The 23,908-nt window shown below is 41.6% G+C and overlaps 1 protein-coding gene across 10 annotated transcripts in view; it reads left to right on the forward strand.

Annotated features, from left to right (window-relative positions):
- Positions 1-20,816, forward strand: part of LOC131234441 (peroxisomal ATPase PEX6) — an 81,367-nt gene extending 60,551 nt beyond the window's left edge. For 8 of the 10 annotated variants that reach the window (XM_058231323.1, XM_058231314.1, XM_058231317.1 and 5 more), the window contains 2 exons: positions 13,560-13,640; positions 14,136-14,815. In XM_058231323.1, coding sequence (XP_058087306.1) covers positions 13,560-13,640; positions 14,136-14,222 — 168 coding nt within the window. In that variant the 3' untranslated portion in view covers positions 14,223-14,815. Of the gene's footprint in view, positions 1-13,559; positions 13,641-14,116; positions 14,816-20,074 lie in introns of those variants that run through there. The other 2 variants (XM_058231315.1, XM_058231318.1) reach the window with 2 other exon arrangements.
- Positions 20,817-23,908: the final 3,092 nt, after the last annotated feature.

Below are 23,908 nucleotides of genomic sequence, written 5' to 3' on the forward strand. Positions count from 1 at the left end.
TGGGTTGAGTTTCTTCTGAGAATGCAAATATCTCAAAGCCTCATGGTCAGAAAACAAAACGAATTCTTGCGGTAGGAGGTAGTGTCGCCAATGTCTCAGGGATTGCACTACCGCATAAAATTCTTTGTCGTAAGTGGAGTATTTTTGTTTTGCCTCATTCAGTTTTTCACTGAAATAGGCCACTGGGTGCCCTTCTTGACTCAACACTCCACCTATACCGACACCAGACGCATCGCACGCTACTACAAAGACTTTAGAAAAGTCAGGTAGACGCATGACAGGAACTTCCACCATCTTGCCCTTAATTTCTTTAAAAGCCTTGACGGCGGCTTTAGACCACACGAACTCTCCCTTTTTCATGCACTCGGTAATGGGAGCCATGATCGTGCTAAAACCCCTAATGAACCGACGATAAAAAGTTGCTAGGCCGTGAAAACTTCGCACCTCATGAATGTTCTTTGGTTCTGGCCACTCAACTATGGCCTTGACTTTTTCAGGGTCTGCCCGCATCACTTCAGATGACACTATAAATCCTAAGAACACAACTTGGTTAGACATGAATGCACATTTCTTAAGATTAGCGTACAACTTTTCCTTCCTAAGGACACTACAGACCTTCTTTAAATGTTCAAGGTGTGATTCCTTAGTGGTACTATAAATAAGAATATCGTCAAAGTACACCACTAGGAATTTTTCCATGAACGGCCTCAAAGTTTGTGTCATCACCCGCATGAAAGTACTGGGTGCGTTAGTCAAGCCGAATGGCATGACCAACCACTCATATAGCCCATCTTTCGTCTTAAACGCCGTCTTCCACTCATCTCCTGGGCGTATACGAATTTGGTGATATCCACTCTTGAGGTCTATCTTAGAGAATATAGTAGACCTGGCCATCATGTCAAGCATATCATCAAGTCTAGGTATAGGGAACCTATACTTGACAAGTAATTTTGTTTATGGCACTACTGTCCACACACATGCGCCACGTGCCGTCTTTCTTTGGCGTCAACAATGCAGCACGACACACGGGCTCATACTCTCTTGGATGAAACCCTTTCAGAAGTTCATCAATTTGCTTCTTCAACTCTGCATGGCTGCAAGGTTCATCCTGTAGTGAGGAAGGTTCGGTAAAGTAGACCACGGGACGAGATCAATGGCATGTTGTATGTCCCTCATAGGTGGCAACTCATTCGGTAAGTCTTCAGGAAATACATCACTGTATTCCTTCAGGACCGAGGTCACCTCACAGGGCAACTTTGATGGAACCTCAGGTGTAATTTCTCTAGCTACAAGGGCATACACCATAGAATCCTCCTTAGCCTCTTTTTCAAACTCTCTTGCGTTGATTATATGTAAAGACTTAGGTTTGGATTTCCTCATTTCTCTAGGCTCACTTGCCTTCTCATCCTTCTTCTTCCCTAGTGTATTCTCAGGTGGCATGGGATTAAGTTTGATCTTTTTACCATTATACATAAAAGTACACGCATTCGAACGGCCAAAGATCGTGACATCATTATCGAATAGCCACGGTCTACCTAGGATAACATGTCCCACATCCATAGGTAAAACATCACACCACAGGGACTCTTTGTATGACCCAAATTCGATGGGGACTAGACATTGCTGGGTGACAGGTAGGGATGTCTTGTCAACCCAAGAAACTTTATACGGGTCTGGATGAGGTGTGGATTTCAGTTTTAAGCGATCTAAGGTGCTAGTGGAAATCACATTCTGACAACTTCCACTGTCCACTATCACCTTACAATTCTTTTCACCACACTTGGCAATAGTGTAGAAGATAGTGCTTCGACGCCAGTCAGCACTACTTCTAGACTGAGCTAACACACGCCTGACTACTGCAAGCGTTGCTTCTCCATTCACTTCTTTATCAGTAAGTCCTCCTTCAGGGTGATACTCTTCAACTTCATAATCACCCTGGTCATCTCCACCCTCGTGGGACTCGCCTATAACTAAGGCTCTCCCACGACTCTTCGTAGGGCACTGATTAGACATGTGGCCAAGGTTGCCACACTCATAGCACCTCACTTGGCTCATGTTATTAGGACCGGCAGCAAGAACCCCTTTGCCCTTGTCCTCCCTAGGCCTAGGCGGAATGGTCGCCTGTGCCCTAGGTTGATTACCAATATTAGGTCTAGTTCCTTGGGAACTAGATCTAGCATTGGAGTCTCGGGACTCAAAACGACGAAAGACAGGAGCCTTCAGATACTGCTCTAACTCCTGCACGACTTGATATGCTTCATCTAAGTCCGTTAAGGGCCGAGTAATAAGCTCGCGCTGAAGATCCGCACAAAGGCCCATCTTAAAACGCGAGAGCGTTACTAGAGGGTCTTCTCGGATATCACATCGCATCACATACTCTTCAAATTTAGTGATGTAGTCAGCGGCAGGCATTGACCCTTGGCGTAAGGATTGCCATTGGTCAAGGAGCTTCTGACGGTATGAGAGAGGAAGGTACTTCTCCTTCAACTTCTCTTTCATCTCATACCAATGTGTGATAGGGGCTCTACCAACTCTCTCTATCCTACGCTCGGTGTTGGTCCAGAAGAGCTTGGCTTGACCCACAAGCTTCATCTTAGCAAACCGCATTTGACGGTTTTCTGACATGCCATACCACTCAAAGTAGTGGTCCATGTCAGCAACCCAGTCAAGGAATGCCTTGGGATCCAAGCGTCCATCAAAACTCGGGGCCTCAACTCTCACACTCTTCATCACACGCTCATCTGGATCATAACGGTCTTGATGACCATATGTGGCTCGTGCCTCTCGCACCACACCACGACCGTTACCACGATCTCTATCCTCACTACCACCACGTGTGGCAGCACGTTCTTCAATGATTCCTTCCACTTGGGAGTGCGCATCTTCCCTTACGGCGGGGTTTTCCTTTTGGGACGCCTCTAGTTGCTCCACCTTAGTCATGGTAGTGGTAATTTGGTTCTCAAGGCGGGCAAACTCACGCCTTTGACCCGCTTCTAGGGCGGTTATCTTTTGTATCAATTGAGCAAGTTGCTCAGATAACTGCTCGTTATTCATGGTAGGTTGAAGTTCAAAACCTCTACCTCTTGTCGTGGGCATACAATGAAGACTTGAACCAAACTCTACCTAACTAGACTACTAGGTGTTATGACTTTCAAGATGAATGCGATGAATGCAAAACTACTATGAACTGACACAATTAAGTTGAAACAGGAAACAACTCAAATCTGGAAATTTTTCAGATTAGGAACTTTCTAAAATTGGAAACTTTCCTAAGTTAAACCTAAAAATCAAAACCCTAATTTGATAACTCGATCTAGACAAAAACCATGCAAGCCTAGGCTTTAATACCAAATTTGACGCAGGACAACCCTAATTATGATGCATGCTCATGGACACAATTAAACAGCGGAAATAAAAGGAATAAATGATCTAAAATTCTAACAGTAATCATCATAATTGAGAAAATCATAAAGGAAACATGCAATGGAGCGGGCCATCACTACAACCACGGGTTATGGAATTCAATTACTACTTGGGTTGGATCCGGCGAGGGATGAGACCTCCCGATCTTGCATGGTCACACTCAATCGATCAATGAAGATCACTAGTCCGAAGAACCAAGAAGTTTCTCGGATTAGGGATTTGAGAATTTGGGGATTTAGGGTTTAAATCGGTTTTCAAGATTTTGATCGAAGAAGAATTAGCCAAAACTGAAAAATAGAAGGAAGAAAGTTATTACCTTGAGGAAGTTAGAGGGGCACAAGAAGAAATTAGAAGAAAAAGATCAAGGGGAGAGAAGAAGCACCATTAGAGAGAAGAGAGGAAGGAGGCAACCAAAGGGTTTGCTTTTCATTAATCAATAGTTGAAATTCGTGTTTATGGCTTTACCCCACTTAAATAAGCAAATAAAGACATAAAATTGCTAAAATACCCCTAGGATAAGCAAATAAAGATATAAGATTACTAAAAGACCCCTAACTAAGTCAAAAAACATGCAAATAACATAAGTATGGGAAAGTTTGGGCGCTCGGTCTTCTTTCTCCAATCTTCCTTCACAAGTGTCTTCCCTAAGTGGGGTCTTCTATATGTCCAATCACATGTGAAAGGTCTTCAGCTCCTCAATATTCGCCTATCCACAAGGACGGCACTTGTGGTTGGCGCTTTCTTCGTTGGTACACCTTGAATGCACCTGTGTCCGCATCATGGGGCCCACAGAGCACCGACCACTAGCCATTGGCTAGTGGTAATCCGTTTCCGTCCAGAGCAAGGTGTTCTTTAAGGGTAACGGTGGTCGTAACGGCCACCACTGTTACCTTTACGATACATGTTGTAACGGCTGTTACGGCTCCTGAGCAATTGATTGATTCCAGGCTGGTAAGTTTGTTTGGTAGTCCCTATATGATCTTGGAGAAAATTCTAGCTCTGAGATTCAGAAAATTTATCTTTAAAGTCATTTTTGAATTCCAGGGGGTGTTTATGCTTGATAGGCAAATTCTAGATAGCGCCCTTATGGATCATGAATGCGTGACTTCACGTAAAGAGGAGAACACCGGTTTGATTTGCAAATTAGACTTTGAGAGAGCCTACGATCACGTAGACTAGGATTTCCTAGACCGTAGAATAGAGCGATACAAAGCACGTCTTGTAGCTGCAGGATATGCTAAGGAGTGATGACCACAATTAGGACCACTATTACAATTGTTGCAGTCAAAGGGTGGCCGGTCATTCCGGTAGTTTGACTGTGGAATTCTGTTGTTTTGGTATTTCCGGAATATGAGTGTGTGACTTGTTGGAAGCGGAGGGGAGTTTTGGGAACACCCGGATTTGAAAGTTCAGGCCTACCCTATATTAGAGTATCTTTTCCCTATCTAAGCTATGTCAACATAGCCCACTAGAAAATTCATCCGCTTGTCAAGTCTTGGTGTAATGCTCACTTGTAAATGATTTGTGTTAGAATTTTTCACTGATTAGGAGTCTAGGTTGCAACATTAAGTGGAGGGGTTGGATGAAGTCCTACATTCACTATGCTTCTTATTCTTTGCTAATTGGCGGATTGTTGAAATGGTATTTTAGAGCTTCCTGTGTCATCCATATATTGAGGGTGATTGATGATGTCCTGGCAACCTGCAATAGTAAACCTAGTAAAGAGTTCGTTCTCCTCGCCCTTTTGAAGCGTCCAACTTAGCGCCTCTGCCACAACCACAAATAGATATGACATCCATGTCAAACTGGATGATCAACATTAACATCCATACGCATAACTGTTTAGAGCCCGTTCTTTTTTCGATTGTGTATGCTCGATGTTGCAGGTTGCTAAGGAAATCCCTTTGGAACGAGCTTACTTCCGCCAGCAGAACCACCCAATGCCCTTGGGCAATTGCAGGTGATTTCAACTCGGTGGCAGCTGTAGATGAAAGACTGGGTGCGTCCTCTTCCACGCGTTTTAGTTCAAAAGATTTTGTTGAAGCCATCCACGAAGCAGGCCTCATTGATGCTGGTTTTGCTGGTAATCGGTTCACACGGAGCAACAACCGGGCAGGCCTTGCTCGAGTTTGGGCGAGGCTAGACAGGGTGCTGCATAATGATAGCTAGATTGAGGCGTTTCCACTTTTCAGAGTTGATCATCTTCCTTGGGCTAATTCAGATCACGCTCCTCTCCGCCTGTCCTTCCCAAGTCAAGCGAATGCGGCTCCCAGGCCCTTCAGATTTCTTCGAATGTGGACCCTCCATGATTCTTTTATGCAAGTTACTAGGGATGCTTGGTCAGCCCATCTCTCCCCTCAGCCTCTGTTAAACGTTCAGCTGAAGCTTATCAGAGTTAAACAGGCCTTGAGCATTGTTCGAAATATCGGTATCGCGCAATGTATCACAACCTTGGGATACAGATACGTATCGGTTATCGCACGCGATATATCGTTTGTATCGCATAATTTATCGCACTTTTGGGAAACATGGGGAAACATTAGCTAAATGGTTGAATTTTTTTATGAAACTTCAGAGATTATTTAAAAAGACCTTAATACACACTTTTAAATCATAAAATATCGAAAAAGAAGTGCACATAATAAATTTCCTTTGTATAAAGTACTAAGTTATGCGTTATTTGTTTAAGCTAAGGTAAGTATATTTAAATATGATGCATACCATTTATAAATGTATAAAGATATATATGAAAATGAGTCATATCCAAACCTCAATTGAAATTCATTTTAACATATCATTTTAGGGCATGGCTTGAAAAATAAGGCAGATCCAAATCTGAGGTGGACCACACCACACAAAATAGTGGTCATTGAATGATCACCATTAAACTTTTTTGGGGCTATAAATTTTTTGGAAAAAGCTAATATTTATGTTTTCCCATCCAGGTTTGTCAAACCTCATGAATAGATTGGATGACAAATAAACATTACGGTGGGCCCTAAAAAGCTTCAATGGTGGACATCATTGCCACCGCATTTTCTTGTGGTGTGGTACACTCGATCTTACATCTGTCTGCTTTTTGGGCTCATACCTTAAAATTACTTATGAAAATGGATGGAGGGTGTGGATTGGCTTGTGTACCACACATCAGCGAGGTATGGGTATGTGTCGTGTGAAGATGGGACACGGATTCCCTACTAAATCCTTTTGCAGGAGTGGGGCACACCGTGATGTTTGTAAGAAATCTACTCCATCCATCAGTTTTGTGAGCTTATTTTAAGACTTGAGGCAAAAATTGAGCAGGATCCAAGACTCAAGTGGGCCGCATTAAAGAAAAAGGTGGGTAGGTAAATTCCTACAGTGGAAACCTTCCTGAGTCGACAATGATGTTTACATTCCATCCATACCGTTCATAACGTCATTACTACTAGGATGAATTGAAAACCCAAATATTAGACTGATTCAAAACTTGTGGCCCCTCGAATATTTCAACTGTGGACCTTCAATCCTCATGTTTTCAGCCCACTTGAGTCTTGGATTCGGCTCATTTTTCGGTCCTGTCTTAAAATGTGCTAAAAAAACAGATGGACGGAGTGGATTTCTCACAAACATCGCGGTGGACCCAACTAAGTTTCCAGCGCATGAACTTCATGCGAAGTAGCGCGGACGATCATCCACCTCCAATTGTACAAACAGTTCAAAAGAGATCAGAGTTACATGGGTCCCACAATAATGTATTTATTATATTCACACCGTTCATCCATTTGGAGATATCATTTTAGATCATGAGACCAAAAATGAGTCACATCCAAACCTCAATTGGACCACACCACAAATAGCACTGAGGACAATGATTCTCACCGTTATAACATTCGTACGGTCCACCATAACGTTTTTTTTCCATCCAATCTGTTCATGAGGTCACAAAGACCTTGATGAAGAGGAAAACCAAATATCATACGATCCAAAACTTTTGTGACCCCCAAAAGGGTTTCAATGGTAGACGTTCAATATCCCGCTACTTTTTCCAGTGTGGTCCACTTGATCTTTGGATCTGTCTTATTTTTTGGCTTAACCCTTATGACGAGCTCGCCAAATGGATGAACGGTTTGGATATAACATATACCTCAGATGGGACCCACAAAACTTGGTGACGTCAACACATCATCCACGTCAGTGGTGTGCGGTACGCCAGCCCATCCGCATCTCGTAAAAAGGGCTCAGAGCCCTTTTTTTTCGAAGGAGAGAGGGTTTCGGCGTTCCGGAACCCTAAAATCTCTACCAAATCCATCATTTCGTTGAGAATATCTCCGGATTTCGTCGAGAATTTCTCTGGATTTCGCGATTTCAAATACAGCTTCCAATTAGGGCGATCTCCTTTACAGGTACCAAAATCTACTTGTTCAAAGGTTTTCTTTTTTTCCGAATAATGAGTCTGTTTGTCGATTTCCGACAATAATGGAGCAGTAATCATGCGATTTTGCACGATGTATCGGTGATGTCAATGATATATAGCGCGATATCGACAATATATTGTGCAATATCTGGATATTGAGATTTTTTGTATCTTCCTAGCGTTATCGGACGGGTTTCGTCTCGCTGGGGGCCGATACCGATAATATCGGCTGATAGTATCGATATTTCGAACACTGGCCTTGAGAAGTTGGAACAAAATCATCTTCGGGAATATTATAAGGCAGGTCCAGCAAGCTGAAGACGAACTATCCGCCATGGAAGTCCGCATGCAAAACTAAAGAAATGAAGACTTACATTAGGAAAACGCAACAGCAAGGCAGAAATTGGCGCATGAAGTTTTCTGGAAACAAAAGTCAAGAAATTCGTGGCTGAATGAAGGTGATAGAAACACTAAGTATTTTCACACTGCAGCTTCAGAACGAGTCAGGCGTGCAGGGATCTCTACCATTTCCGACCAAAACGGGCAGATGTGTACCTCTCAGGAAGATATAAAGGCTGTTGCAGTTTCTTTCTTTTTAGCCATGCTCCAAGCTGAAGCAACTGAGCCATCAGACGGTATCCTGTAGGAAATTCCCTCCCTTGTAACAGCAGACGATAACTGCGAGCTGATTGCCCCTCCTTCCTTAGACGAATTACATAAGGCAGTGCTATCTATCCCAAAAGATGGAGTGTCAGGCCCACACGGATTCTCCAGTGCTTTCTTCTTGCATTGCTGGCAGTTTGTGGGAGAGGACCTGCTTAAAGCAGCCGCCTCTTTCTGGAAGGAGCCCCTCTGCCAAGAGCGTTCACAACATCCTTAATCTGCCTTATTCCCAAGGCGTTGTCAGCCACATCATTTGCGGACTTCCGGCCCATCAGTCTTTGCAATGTCATTTACAAGATATTTGCCAAACTGTTGGCGTCCAGGCTTAGTGAGTTGCTCCCTAAATTGGTATCTTCTTAACAAGGGGTGTTTGTTCGTGGTCGCCCCATGACAAAGAACATAGCCTACGCCTAGGAGATCTTAAGGGACTTGAACAGGAAGGTCAGAGGGGGAAACCTTCTCCTGAAGCTGGATCTTGAAAAAGCCTACTATAGAGTGGACTGGGGTTTTCTCAAGCGGGTGCTCTAGAAATTTGGATTTAGCGTTTCTTGGATCTCTCTCATGGAGCGTTGCTGGGGTAACAACTGGTTCTCCATTCTTATCAACGGTGAAGCTGCGGGCTTCTTCAAATCGTCTAGGGGTCTGTGACAGGGAGATCCCCTCTCCCCAGGCCTCTTCATCCTGTCAGCCGAAGCCCTCTCTAGAAGCTTCAAAGCTATGATGACTAGAGGTTGGTGCCAGCCTTTCCAGATTCGCAGGGGATATGCCCAATTGCCACTCACCTATTGTTCGCAGATGACACTCTCTTTTTCCTTAACAGGAGTAGAGCTTCGCTCCTCAGGCTCAAAGCTCTATTAACTGAGTATCAAGCAGCTTCGGGCCAGAAAATAAATCTCCGGAAAAGTTCTTTTGGGTGCTCAGATAAGCTGCCAGCTGGGCGTATCAGTTCCATTGAGCGCATTCTCGGGATTAACCGATCCTCTTCCGGTCTTCGCTACCTGGGAGTCTCGCTTAGCAGGGGCAAAATTAAGTGCGCTGATTTTCAGTTTGTTGGACAAAGTGGATAGCAGGATAAGTGGATGGAAAGCCAGGCACCTCTCCCAAGCTAGTAGGGCCACTCTTATCCGCCATGTTCTTAGTAGTATCCCCCTCCACGCCATGGCTGGAGCTATTGTCCCGGCTCAGGTGATCGCTAAACTGGAAAGAAGCTTTGCCAGATTTTTCTAGGGATGGGCAGATGGAAGAAAAAATTTCATTGGATTGCGTGGCCCAAGATTGCGAAGCTTATTGATGAAGGCGGCCTCGACATCAGGAGTCTTTCGGATGTGATCAAAGCCTCCAAATTGAAATTGGTGTGGGACATGAGGTTTGGCTCCGACATAGGGTTGTGGGTTCAGCTCGTGAGGGCCAAACACTCCCAGGATTTAAATCCTAGCAGCAAGGATTCCTCAGTTCAGCCCGCCTCCCCGCTGTGGACAAAAATCAGATCTATGCTTCACTTGGTGGAGGAAAATGCGCAGTGGCTGGTGGGTGAGGGTGCCACCAGTCTCTGGAATGATAATTGGTCAGGCCTAGGCCCTTTGTTGAACAGGGTAAGTAGGATGTTCCCAGCTGATCTCCTCTCGCTGCAAGTCAGGGATTTTCTGGGCCTAACAGGGCCGCTCCCCCCATCTTCGATCCTCTCCTTCTTGCCCCAGTATGTGATTGATGTCATCTTTCATGCAGGCCTAGCAACGTCCAAGGACAGCGACTGCTGCATCTGGCCGCTGGATTGGTTAGGTACCTTTTCAATTAGATCGGCATGGGGCCTTTGCAGGTAGCACTCCAGCGTGACTTCTTGGGCATCTTGGATTCGGCAGGCTAATCTCCCTCCTAAGATGGCTGTCCTCCTCTGGAGAGTTTTCCTTAACGCGGTCCCTGTGGACTCCAACATCCAATCAAAAGGCATCCAAATGGCTTCCAAGTGCAGCTGTTGTGGTGAGGGCCAGGCAGCTTCAGCAGATGTGGAAACGATCCGTCACCTGTTCCTCGATGGGCAGTTGGCTTCCAGCATTTGGGATCACTTCCGGCGGATCTTTGAGATCCATCTCCTCCCAACTCCCTCGGTGGAGGCTCATTTTAGGCAGTGGTGGCTAGCGTCTGCGTTAGGGGGGTTTTATGTCCATTTTCATAGGATTATCCCCAGCCTCATCATCTGGGAAATTTGGTGTGCGAGAAACGGTGTGAAACTTGATAGTAGACCTTGGCGCGCAGCAAAATGCATCTCCAACATCTCCTGATATGTTTCCGCCATTTTCCAGAATCCAAAGTCCTTCGATTTGCGGTGTTTTCACAGGGACAGGGTGAGGGATTTTTTGATCCTCTCTCCAGCCCCTGGCACCAATAAGCACGTCAAGATTATTAGATGGATCAAGCCTTCAGGGGGCTGGGTCAAGCTTAACATGGATGGGTCGTCTAGAGGAAATCTTGGGCCATCAGGGGGTGGCGGTATCCTTCGTGGTTATAAGGGTGAGTTTCTGTTGGCCTTTGGGGCCGGCTACGGTTTTGGGACTAATAATTTTGTGGAGCTGAGAGCAGTCCACGATGGGCTTCAATTGTCCCTTAACAGCGGATTCTCCAACACCATCATCGAATCGGGCTCTAAGCAAACGGTTGACAACATCTTGGCCAAGTCGTCGCTCCCGTGGCAGGGGCGTCCCTAGCTGTTCAGGATTTTGGCCCTGCGCACATTCAACTCATCAAAAGAGAGGGCAACGGCCCAGCTGATAGCTTAGCCCGAGAGGCGAGCTTGAGTCAGGTCCCTTCCCTTTTTTGCAGCGAGCAGGACCTCCCTGAGCTCGTACAGGGCAGCGTGTTCTTAGATAAAGTGGGGCTTGGTTCTCTTAGAATCGTCCAATAGGGTTCTTTAGATGGGTTGACTTTTTTGTTTCTTTGTTTCCTTTTGTCGGTTTTGTTGTATAGGGGTGGCCCTGATGGGCCCCATTTGTTAATAGGACCCCCTGGTCTTCAAGGGCTCTCGAAGGTGTGCAACTGGGTTGTATAGTTTCATCTTCTCATATATGAAAGTGCCGAGTTACACACACACACACACACACACACACACACGGATGACACCCTTTTCTTCTATGAGGCGAATGATGAGTCGATTAAAATTTTGAGGAAGATTATGGTGTGTTTTGCAGTAGCTTCTGGTTTGAGAATCAATGTGGAGATATTCAGTGTCGAAGAGGGCAGGCTTTGGAGAAACTAAGTTGTCGACAGGTACGGTTTACACTTTTAGAGAACTGGATTTGGAGATATTCAATGTCAAAGAGGGCAGGCTTTGGAGAAACTTAGTTGTCGGCAGGTACAGTTCACAAGAGGGGGGTTGGTTTGTGAACCAATCTTTGTCTTATAGGGCTTCAGCCGCGTGGAAAGCGATGATGAAATTACAACCCATTGTTCTTGGAGGCACTTCCTTCAGAATTGGCAATGGATCATGTATAAGATTTTGGGTGGACATCTGGTGTGGCACTGTTGCGCGAAAGGACTCTTTCCCCCTACATTGCTCATTTAGCTCCCGATCGGTTCATTAAAGACAGGGAGTGCTTCTCGACGGAAGGTGGTTAGATAGTTTGGTCTCCCCCTTGCCGCATAAATCTATCAGAAGAGAAACTTACGGAGTGGCCAGCCTTATTGCTCTTGCTAGATTCGATCAAGCTGGACTTGTTCCAGGAAGACAAAATTATTTGGTCAATCAGAGTTCAGGGAAGTTCTCGATTAAATTGCTTTATAATTTGCTCTCCGATCGCTCTAGTGTTTCCCTCCCTTATTTCCATTGGTTCCATGGAGCCCCTTCTCAGGTTGTTGCCTTTGTCTGGTTGGTTGGGAGGAAGAGGATTCTCACTATCGATAACATGCAAAGACGCTCTCTTATCCTTCCCAATATTTGCTTGATGTGTATGGAGAATGAGGAATCGATTGATCACCTTTTTATTCATTGTCCTTTCGTTACTAAGGTTTGAGAGTTTTTCCTTTGTCTTCTCCACGTGGATTAGGTTATGCCGAAGAAGACGAACGATCTCTTGTGGGCTTGGCATGGAGGTGGAGTTGACAAGGCTCCGAAAGCGGTTTGGTGTTTGCTCATTATGGTAGTTCTTTGGGTTATTTGGAATGCCTGAAATGGTAGATGTTTCAGAAATGAGGAGGAAGGGGGTAGGGAGGTCATTTGTAAAGTTATTCACTTGGTGACGGAGTGGGTTGCCTTTGTTAAGGCAGCTCCTGCTGTCCCTTTCCCTTTGTAGTTTCTCTTTTTGCTCTCTTTCCTCTCTTCGAGGGCGATAAAATTATCATCTTTGAAAAAAACAAATTAATGAGTTTAATTTAGTACGAAATGTCATGAAATTGGTGCAACAAAGAGCAACTTTGATTAAAAATCTAGTAGTAGCGAGCGTGCACCCCACACTTTAGAAGGGTGAATGCTACGCTACACACTATTCACTATTTAAAACACTGTTCTTAAGAAGTATTAATTAAGAACGTTAACCAAATGTGTTTAACAACTATTCATGTTTGAAAAAAAAAAAAAAAAAATGCTTAAAAGCACTTAGCATTGCCAAACTTGCCTAAGAGAAGGCTATAATGGTGATGACGATGACGGTTTGCATTAAAAAAGATGTTGATGATGTTGACGAACGCATATATGTAAAGAATGTTTGCTATTAACATTTGTCTCATAAATTTAGCATGCAGGGGAAAGAGTAATGTTATGTATAGTAAAACATAAAAACAAATAGAATTAGTCGAACTTTTTTAAATGAGATATATTTGGCTTACATATGGCTGAAAGTATCTCAATGTCCATGTCATGAATTTTGTGAAGAGCAGAGGCATAATCACAGTTCTTTATCTGTTCCTGTATCAGTTTTTGGTGCAAAATATCATAAAATCTCATGATGTTTGGTGCAACCAAATGCAGCCTTTATTAACAAACTAGTAGCAGTGTGTAGCTTACACGCTATTCGCTATTTAAAACACTGATAATAACATACCAAGTGCATGTGTTGTTTTGATGCTTGCATGTATTTTCTTTTTGTAGGCTTCATTCCATCAATCAGAGGCTTCATGCCCAGATGGAGAGGTGGATTCAGTTGTTGTTGAACTTGATGATTTTATGAAGGTATCACATAGTTGTGCTATGATAGACCTGTCCCTAGGAATGCAATTTGTTCTGTTAGTTATCATATTTGTTCTTACAGGCATGCAGTTGCCACTCTCAATTTCACCCATTCTGATGGGTAACCATTAGAATATTGAAAACGAGGAAGTATAGGAGGAATTATAGGATCCTTGACATGAGGTTTTGCACTGTATAATCTGGATTTCAGATCCGATAGTAGGTCCCGTGGGTCAGTGATCCAAACCATCTGTCTGCCTATGCCCTGAAATCTCTTTTATATGACAGTTCTAGCCTTCCAATTCTGGCCCACTACTGGAGGGTTAGCAAGGACCACTTTCAACATAAAGGCTTGAGATTGGTGACTATTCAATCTAGGAGACTTCGGAGGGCCTTGGTGCTGAGAACCCAAGTGGAGGATCAGATAATTACTCATTGAAAAGGTCAAAGTTCTGTTATTCATGTGCTCACATTTACAGGCCTTCAACTTCTTGACAGGTCTTGGCGGAACTATCTCCATCTCTATCGATGGCTGAACTTCAGAAGTATGAGCGGCTACGAGATCAGTTTGAAGGGGCTTTTTGAAGTAACAGTCCTACCTAGTTCTGAGATGTGGGATCAACAGCTTGAGCTGCGATTCCTAGAATGACAAGAGCATAGGGAAGCATTAAGGGACCGTTTGGCGTCTTTACAAATAAGAACTTATTCGCTTATTTCTAAATAAATAAGTCTTATTTTTGTAAAGCTTTAATTTTACATCTTCATTTTTTTTAGAAACTAGCAAATAAGCTCTTAAATTTTAAGTAATTGAGAGATCACTTTTTAAGAGCTTAATTGGTTTAGGCGTGTGGAGGTTTAGGGCTTTAAGTGTTGTTGAAAATTCCAAATTTCCCCCTCATATCCTCTTTGCAATCTCTCTTTCTCACAGTTGGCACACATGATAGAATGACCCATACTGAAGGTGGGGCTCCACATAATGAATGGTCCACATTAAGGTTTGCCCACACTTGATCCCACATAATGGACAGTCAACACAAATTTAAGTGTGTATATGTGATAAATGTATAAGGTTTTTTTTTTTCAAAGAAGGATGGCGACTTGTATGTAATAATTATCCAAGGGAATTTTAAAGAGAGGGATGGCGATTTGTATATTTATCCAAGGGAATTTTAAAGAGAGGGATGGTGACACATAACTATATATATCTAGGGGAATTCAAAAAAATACCTAATTAATATTGAATTTACATTCCAGTGCATCTTTCAATTTTTCTAAAAGCGACATCATTAATCTATATAATTTCCATTCCACTACCTTCTAGCATGGCCATCGTTTGAGCAAATGAGTGGGTGGGCAGCAAGGATGGGCCCCATTGTGATATTTATGTAAAATTTGCCCTGACTACCACGTTCGTCACCCCATGTTAGGCCAAGGTCAAAAAATGCAGCTCCATATGTGCTTTAGGTTGACCCCATGATTGGAAACAATGTATGGAGCAATGATCACCTTCCAAACTATTTCTATCCATGTTTCCACAGTGGGCTCAAGTAATTGTTGGATAGGCCAGGCCTAAATTTTTTTGGAATATAATGGTTAAGAGTGCAGTTATCATGGTGGGCGGTCTAGAAGTCAAAAGGGTAGACGGCTCTCTCAGCTGTTTTATTCTGGTGTGGCTCATCAGAATCACATGTCAGCTTGATTTGTTTAATCTCTAGGTACAATATGGGAGGGTCCTTACTCTTGCCCGGGTGGTAGACTCTCAGGAGTTTCAACTCCCGGTCAAGGGTTCAAGTACCCATAAGTGATGAAATTCCACTAGCGTGAGTGTGTGGGGTGTGTGTGTGTGTTAAAATAAAAAAAAAAGAAGGTACAATATGGGACTAAATATCTAATTGTCAGAGTGGATCATACAGAAAAATCATGTTGGCTATGCTCAAAATCAAGAGCAGCATAGCATATTAAGTTTTGTCAGGGCCCACTTGGTGTATACGAAGTCCTCCGACCATTAGAGGTGCAATCCCAGCTTAGGCTTAGGGACAATATCAGGTTGACTTGTGATGTAGGTAGGCCACACCAAAGAAAATAGTTGGGAGATACGTCCACCCCTTGATTTTAACAAGGCCACGGTTATGTGAAATTCACTCCCAACCATTAGATGCCACATCAAAATTCATGTGGAGCATACCAAGGTAAACAGTTTGGAGGGCCCTATGTACACTGTTTCTAATCATGTAGTCGACAGGAGTCACTGGTGTTCAGGGTAGATTTTACATGAACAACATTGAGAGCCCACAATTGAAGTGTGGGTGCGATGTACAAATGGACCACCTAGAAGTCGGCCGGAGCACAAATATTGTACCTACCACACGTTCCTAACCATTGATTGGGAGGAGTTTTTAGGAAGGTGGGTGGATCATAAATGGATTTTCATCTGTTATTCTCTCTATTTTCAAAAATAAAAAATAAAAAATAAAATCCAGTTGAACGGTTTGAATTTAGGCCTACCTTTGTAGACGTTTTTAATGATTTTAAAATCTGTATCAATGAACATATGGTATTGCACGTGAAATATCACATATATCAAAGAGTGCATTTGTGCAAAACATTCGGAATCGATGAAATTTTTCAATAAAATGTCAGATATATCGAAAGAGAAATGGCTAGACGCTTGGAACTCAAAAGATCGTGGAAAAGTCTGCACACTAAATCTTCTTTGTATAAGGGGCTTAAACCATATGTTGTCTAAAAGAAGTGATGTGATTATGTTCAAAAGGAGTTCATATAAATCATAAATCATACAAAATAAGTATGAAAATAATTTTTTTCCCCAAACAAATTTGGGAGGATGGATTTTTGCAGTTTTGTTTTTTTTGTGATTTTTTTTCTTGAATTTCCGGTGGGACAATGTATAGCCAATGCACACTGTAATGTATTCTTGTATCGATGAAACATATTATGCTATGAAAGATTTTTGGCACAATTTCATAATGTATCGATGTATTTTGATATAAGGTTACATTATGATGATATGTGTTGATTGATGTCTTAAATCTGTAAATCAATAGGTCTGTCGATGACAGCTCGATGCCATTGAGCATACTTCGATGCCATCGAAGGCTGCTTTATGCCATTGGAAAAATTTAAAAAATCCATATTTTATCGCTAGAATGGTTTGGTGTTTAGTTCGATGACATCGAAGATGTTCAATGCCATCGACGGTCTGTCGATGCCATTAAATGATTGCGTAGAGTTGCGTAAGTGCGGGATTTGTTTCTTATTTCGATTGTGATTCTCATAGAGGCTATATATATGGATGCAATTGGGAATATGGTGTATCTCAAGGCTCCCTAATTCGTTCCAAAGGGATTTCAAGGGCTTGTAAGGGAGATTTGAGGCTTGTTCGAATTGGGTAATCTCAATCTTTTGTAATTTCTACTTTCATAGTGCATTACTATCGCTTTGTGCCGTGGTTTTTTTTTTCTTGTAAGAGTTTTTCTATGTTAAATTTGGAGTGTTTGTGATTGGACTTGGTTGAGCAATTAGAATACTTTGCTTGATTCATCTTTGTGTGCTTCTGTGGTCCCTTAACAAGTGGTATCAAAGCAAATGTTGTGGCGTAGTTTGAATTTAAAAGCATAGTATCAATGGCTTATAATCCTAAGTTTGATGTTGAAAAATAATTCGAGAAAATAACTTTGAACTATGGAAGATCAAGATGACCAGTTTCCTAGTTCAGAAATGATTGGATGATACATTCATTGAAAAGCAGTCGGAATCTATGATAGATGAAGAATGAAACAAGATGGATAAGAAAGCGATAACCTTTATCCAATTGTACCTAACGGATGAGGTCTTTTACAATGTTATGAGAGAGAAAACTTCAACAAGTATATGGGCGAAATTAGATGACATCTATGCGAATAAATCTCTTAAGAATTGTATGTACTTAAAGTTGCAGTTGTTCAATCTGAAGATGGTAGAGGGGGCTGATGTTGAGGCTCACATTAGTAACTTTAACAATGTTATTTATAAATTGCTGGATGTGGAGGGAACGATGAAAGGTGAGGATTAGGCATGCATCTTGTTAAAATCTCTCCCAACTTCGTATGAGTCGTTTAAGGATTTGTTGTGTACCAGTAGATCGACCATTAGTATCGATACCATTATCTCAATCCTTTGATGAAATGCGATGAGAAAGAAAAGTGGTGTCGTGGGTGCCTCTACTGATGATTTAGTTATGAGGGGGTGAAATTTTGAGCATGATAATATATCTTCTCGATCGAGGTCCAAATCAAAGGATAAGGGCAAATGGAAGTTAAAGTATTGAAATTGTTGGATATATGGGCACATGAAGAAGGATTGCACAAATCCTAAGGCAAGGAAAAAGAACTCGGAGGCTTCTTCTAGAGAGGCTAACACTGGAGAATCTGATGAAGGTACGAGTGGTTATGATGTGATGTAAGTGTCCATGGTCAGACATTTATATGATGATCATAAGGATGAGTGGATTTTGGAAACTGGGGCATCATATCACATGACTCCTCATTGGAGTGGTTCACCAACTACAGAGAATGTGATGGTGGCCAGGTATTTATAGATAATGATAATGCATGTAATGTGGTGGGTGTTGGATCGGTGTGCATCAAGATGTTTAATGGCTTGGAGTGTATCTTGACTGAGGTGAGACACGTTCCTGATATAAGGAAGAGCTTGGTATCTCTTAAGAGCACTCAAGACGATCGTGTCTTAAAGTTTCAAAGGGGTATTCATAGTCAAGAAGGCACAGCGGAACGAAAATCTTGACAGGTCGATAGAGAGCACTTCATCAAGTGGAGCGGTGACATCTGTAGTAGATTCTATGTTTGCACGTATGTGGTAAGCACGCTTGGGTCATATAAATGACTTAGACATAAGTATAAGAGCAGGTGGAGTAGCTACCTATGAGAAGAAATCCTCCGTGAGATCACAAGTTGCCGGTGAGATACATGGATAACTCAAATGTTGCATATGCCCTCGTTACAGATAAGGGGGATCCATTTACTCTTCAGGAGGCTCTTAATGAGCCGGATGCTCAAATGTGGAAGGTTGCAATAATGATGAGATGGACTGCTTGTATAAGAATGAGATGTGGGAGCCAGTGGAGCTTCTCATTGGTCATAAAACAATCAGGTGTAAGTGAATCTTCAAGAAGAAACATGATAGATACAAGGAAAGGTTGGTAGTGAAGGGATACGCGCAGAGAGAGGGTGTTAACTTCACTGAGATATTCACACCTGTAGTGAAGAAAATATCTATCAGATTCTTGTTGGCGCTGGTTGCCTAATACGATATTGAGATGGAGAAAATGGATGTGAAGACTGCCTTACTGCATGAGGATTTGGAAGAGCAAATACATGAAACAACCAGAAAGCTTCGAAATAAAAGGGGCATAGAATAAGGTTTGCAGGTTAAATAGGTCGTTGTACGGCCTGAAACAGCTGCTTAGGCAGTGGTATAAAAAATTTGATTCTTTCACGGTGAGTTAGAAATTTATCAAGAGTGAATATGATCATTGTGTCTATTATAAGACACTAAGTGATGGAAAATACATCATTCTGGTGTGGTATGTTGATAATGTGCTGATCGTCAGTCATATCATGTTTGAGATCAACATATTGAAGACTTAGTTATCAGGGACATTTGAGATGAACGATCTGGAGGCTGTAAAGATGGTTCTCGGCATTGATATATATAGAGATAGGAAAAAGGAGCAGACTTTGGTTGTCTAAGAAAGAATACATTGAGAAGTTGTTGATTAAGTACGGGATGGACAGGGCAAAGTCAATCAGCGTTTCTCACGCGGATCATTTTAAGATTTCTTTTGAACAATGTCTTAAAATTGATGAAGAAAAGCATGAGATGTCTCGTGTGCCTTATTTGAATGCAGTTGATAGTTTGATGTATGCCATGGTCTGTATGAGACCGAATATTTCACATGCGGTGGGTGTTATTAGCAGATACATGTCTAAGCCCAGAAAGTAACACTGGGAAGCAGTGAAATGACTACTTTGATACATTCGAGGTACACAGGACTACGTTCTATCTTTTGAGAAATTAGGGGATAAGTTAGTAAGTTATGTGGATTCTGATTACGCGGTTAGTGTGGACAATATAAGGTCGACTTTCGGTTACTTGTTTGTACTAGAGGGTGGAGTGATCTGTTAGATGTCGAAGCTTCAGTATGTGGTGGCTCTTTCCACGACCGAAGCGGAGTATATGACAGTGACAGAGGCATTAAGAAAAGTGTTTGGTTAAAAGGGATGATAAATAAGTTGGGGCTTCAGCACGAGGCCATACCGGTTAATTGTGATTGCGAAAACGCGATCAATTTAACTAAAAATTTTGTTTATCACTCACGTACTAAACACATTGATGTTCGTCACCATTTTATTTGATAGGTGCTTGAGGAAGAAGGCATGACATTGGAGAAAGTTCACACGAGCATGAATTCGACTAACATTCTCATTAAGGTGGTTACCACAAAGAAGTTCAAGTTCCGTGACACTTCTCTGAGCTTGACAAAGGCGTAAATGGAAGATGGAGTGTGCACGAGAAGTGATGGTGGATCTATGATGCAAGGCGGAATTAGAGATGAGGAAAAATGAGTTATGAAGAATGGCGTTTGAAGACATGGTAGAGATTGTTGATTGATGTCTTAAATATATAAATCAACAGGCCCGTCGATGACAACTTGATGCCATCGAGCAGATTTCGATGTCATTGGAAAAATCTGAAAAATTCATGTTTTATTTCGGGAATATGTTGGTGTTTAGTTCAATGACATCGAAGATGTTCAATGCCATCGAAGTGCCATCACACAGAGTTATACAAAGTTATTGAGTGCGGGATTTATTTCTTATTTCGATTATGATTCTCATAGAGGCTATATATATGGGTGTAATCAGGAATATGGTGTATCTCAAGGCTTTCTAATTCATTCCAAAGGGGTTTCAAGGGTTTGTAATTGAGATTCAATGCTTGTTTGAATCGGGTAATCTCTATCTCTTGTAATTTTCCGCTTTCATTGTGCATTACTGTCACTTTGTATTGTGGTTTTTTCCTGCAAGATTTTTTCCATGTTAAATTTGGATTGTTTGTGATTGGACTTGGTTGTACGATCAGAATACTTTGCTTGATTCATTTTTGTATGCTTTTGTGGTCCCCCAACAATTTGTGCTATATAGGGATTTGATAACTTCCCCCAATTACTTTTTTGGCCACATGTGATTTAGATAATATCGATTGATCTATTGGTTGATATTATTGATATTTAAATTACTAGATGTGGTTTATTTATTTAGTTTAAAGGCAATGTGTATTAAATTAGCAATTAAGTCTAACCACAACTGTCTTACCTACGATGCCTAGTTGTGTCATGAACAAATTGGTGAAGATTCGCTCACTATCGGCCATCTTACCTACAAAGCTCATTCCATGATGACTGACAAAAAGACATCTATCTTGCGAACCATGATTATCTTGCCTACTACATGTAGTTGAGTGATGAGCATATTGTCAATATTAACAACTGTTTTGCCTATAAAGTCCACTTGAACAGTGAACATATTATTGTGATCAACGACCATCTTGCCTATGAAGTCTAGTCGAACAATGAACAAATTGTCATACTCGACAACCATTTTGCCTATGAAGACTAGCATCTTACTGAGCGACGAACTGACTGTTGTTAGTTATCCATTTTCCTTTTCTTTTTATTTATCTTTTCCGCGGATTATAAGCATATATAAAGTATCAATAGAATACTCTTCTCTTTAGGCTGTTTCTTTTTTACAATATTTGTCTTATAATTAAATTGTACTAACTATCATACACTTAATTGAAAGTTCTTTAATTTGACATTAAAAAAATACTCATTAAAAAGGACAAACTCACCCATCCGCAAATTGCTTGATTCTTTGTAATTGATGGTGGGAACAACCGATCTATACGGAACTTAGTCTTTCAGTCTATTCGGCGCCTGGGGTCAGAGGTGTTCGGTTCAAATCAAGACACATTCATCTTTGCACATCCGGCACATACACACCACAAAAACACAACTAGCAAGGGATGCAACCTAACCTTAAAAAGTAACGAGGCTTAGTGTTGGGTCTGGGCCTCTAACCTCTATATTTCAATGGCCACTGTTTTGAGTAGTAGTTTGCGCCGACCACTAGATTGGGCCCAAGTTTTGAAGACCTTGTTAATTCCATATTTCCCTTTAAGGTTTGGTTTGGAAGAGTCAATGAACAATCCGAATGATTCTAATCTTTCATAAAAATGGGCATTGGTGGGTTGAAGGCTTGCCACAACAAGTCGGCTGGGATGAACAACAATTTTTTTTTTTTTTTTTTTGGGTTTCAAACTGTTAATCAGGCTTATTCCTTGGGATACTTATGATTCTTTGAAAACCATTGCAATCCAAATACTAGGTGCGCTACAATAGGGGCAAAACAATCCCCTTCACCCATCCGCAATAAGAAGGGCATTTTTGTCGTTATGGAACTTACCCAAGGTACTCTTGAAGCAGGGGTAGAAAGCCCCTACACCCATAAGAGGCTATAATTTCCCCTTTTTCGCCTTCTTAATTACGGGATAGCCATCCTCATTTGGGTTTTCTACTCTAAATGTGAATGGGGCCCACCTATGTTAATTTCAGTTATCGGCACCGTCCATCTCTTTACTCATGTCCTTATCCTTCATGGTGCCAAAAATGAGGCTAGTTTGAGTTGTAGTTTCGCCCTAAGAAGTCTCAGCAATTGAGAATTTTATGAAATATTAAAAAAATGACTAGTGTTGGGCTCGGGTTTCCGCTTTAATACCAATTTGACACAGGACAATTAACCACTTGCTCTAAAAGCTCGAACTGATAGAGCATGGCGAATTAATCCCTTTATCTCATAGCTCAGGGCCCACATTTCATGGGTTAGGACCTCGGCCGAACCACCCTCGTGGGCCCCAAATCACATGAGATAAAAAATGAGGAGGATACAATACTTAAGTGGAGTTTGTAAAGGTAGGGATTCAATCAAAATTGTTTAATATCGGTAAATGTGTCAAATTAATATATTTCAAACATTTCAGACGTTAGTTAACAAACAAGTTATTCTAGATTGACTATTAGTTTTCCAACTTCAGATTCAGACTTCAGATTTCAAATTTAACAAACAAGCCCTTAGGCCCTGCTTGTTAACACTTAAATTTTTTTTTTTTTTACTTAATGCGGAATTAGGAAAGCGCTTGGTGTTTAGTGTTGTTTGTTAACGCCGAACGTGGAAAGTGCTCCCTAATTTTGTGCCGAATTTTCTCGGTGACCAAGGTCTAACTTAATGGTAAATCAAGAATGCGCTCATTGAATTTTTTTTAGAAATCCAAAATTACCCTTGGTAGAGAGATTTTCTCTTTTACATAATACACCATCCAACTTTTAACTTGTCGCACTTCTTTATGCCAACCATGATTTATGTATTAGATCCACATTGCCCATCAACTTTTCTATATCATTCTAGAGCACAATCCCCAAAAATAGTCACATCTAAAGCTCAAGTTGATCACATTCATGAATGTAGTGGGAATGGAATGACTACCACTAAAATCTTCTTGAGTTCCACCGTGAAGCTTATTTTCTATCTAACCTCTTCATAAGGTCACACAGACTTGAATGAATAGAAAATACAAAAATCAGTTTGATCCTAGCCTTCTGTGGCCACAAGAAGTTTTCAATGGTAGGTACCTAATTCCCACTGTTTCTTGTGGTGTGGCCCATTCGAACCTTAGATTTGACCTTTTTTTTTTTGTGTTATTTTCTAAAATGATATGAAAAATGGATAGATGGTGTGGATAAAACATATACATTAAGATAAGCCCCACATAGCCCATACTTTTTGTCCCTAGCTTCATTCCTTAAAGCGGATTGGCTGGCGTACATACCGTGCAAAGAAGTGGGTTGACACTGGGAGTTGTAAAAACGGTTCAAAGGATGTCAAAGTTACGTGGGCTCCAAAATAATGTACTTATCATATTCACACGGGTCATCTATTTTGTGAGATAATTTTAAAGTATAATAACAAAAATTATTCATATCCAAATCTTAAGTGGACCACACTAGAAATAGCAGTGGGACAATGATTCTTACTATTAAAACATTTGAAGGGCCCACCATAGCGTTTATTTGCCATCCAATCTGTCCATAAGGTCACACAGACTTGGATGAAGAGGAAAAACAAATATCATAT

Source organism: Magnolia sinica, chromosome 19 (genome assembly GCF_029962835.1).
Source record: "Magnolia sinica isolate HGM2019 chromosome 19, MsV1, whole genome shotgun sequence".
NCBI lineage: Eukaryota > Viridiplantae > Streptophyta > Magnoliopsida > Magnoliales > Magnoliaceae > Magnolia > Magnolia sinica.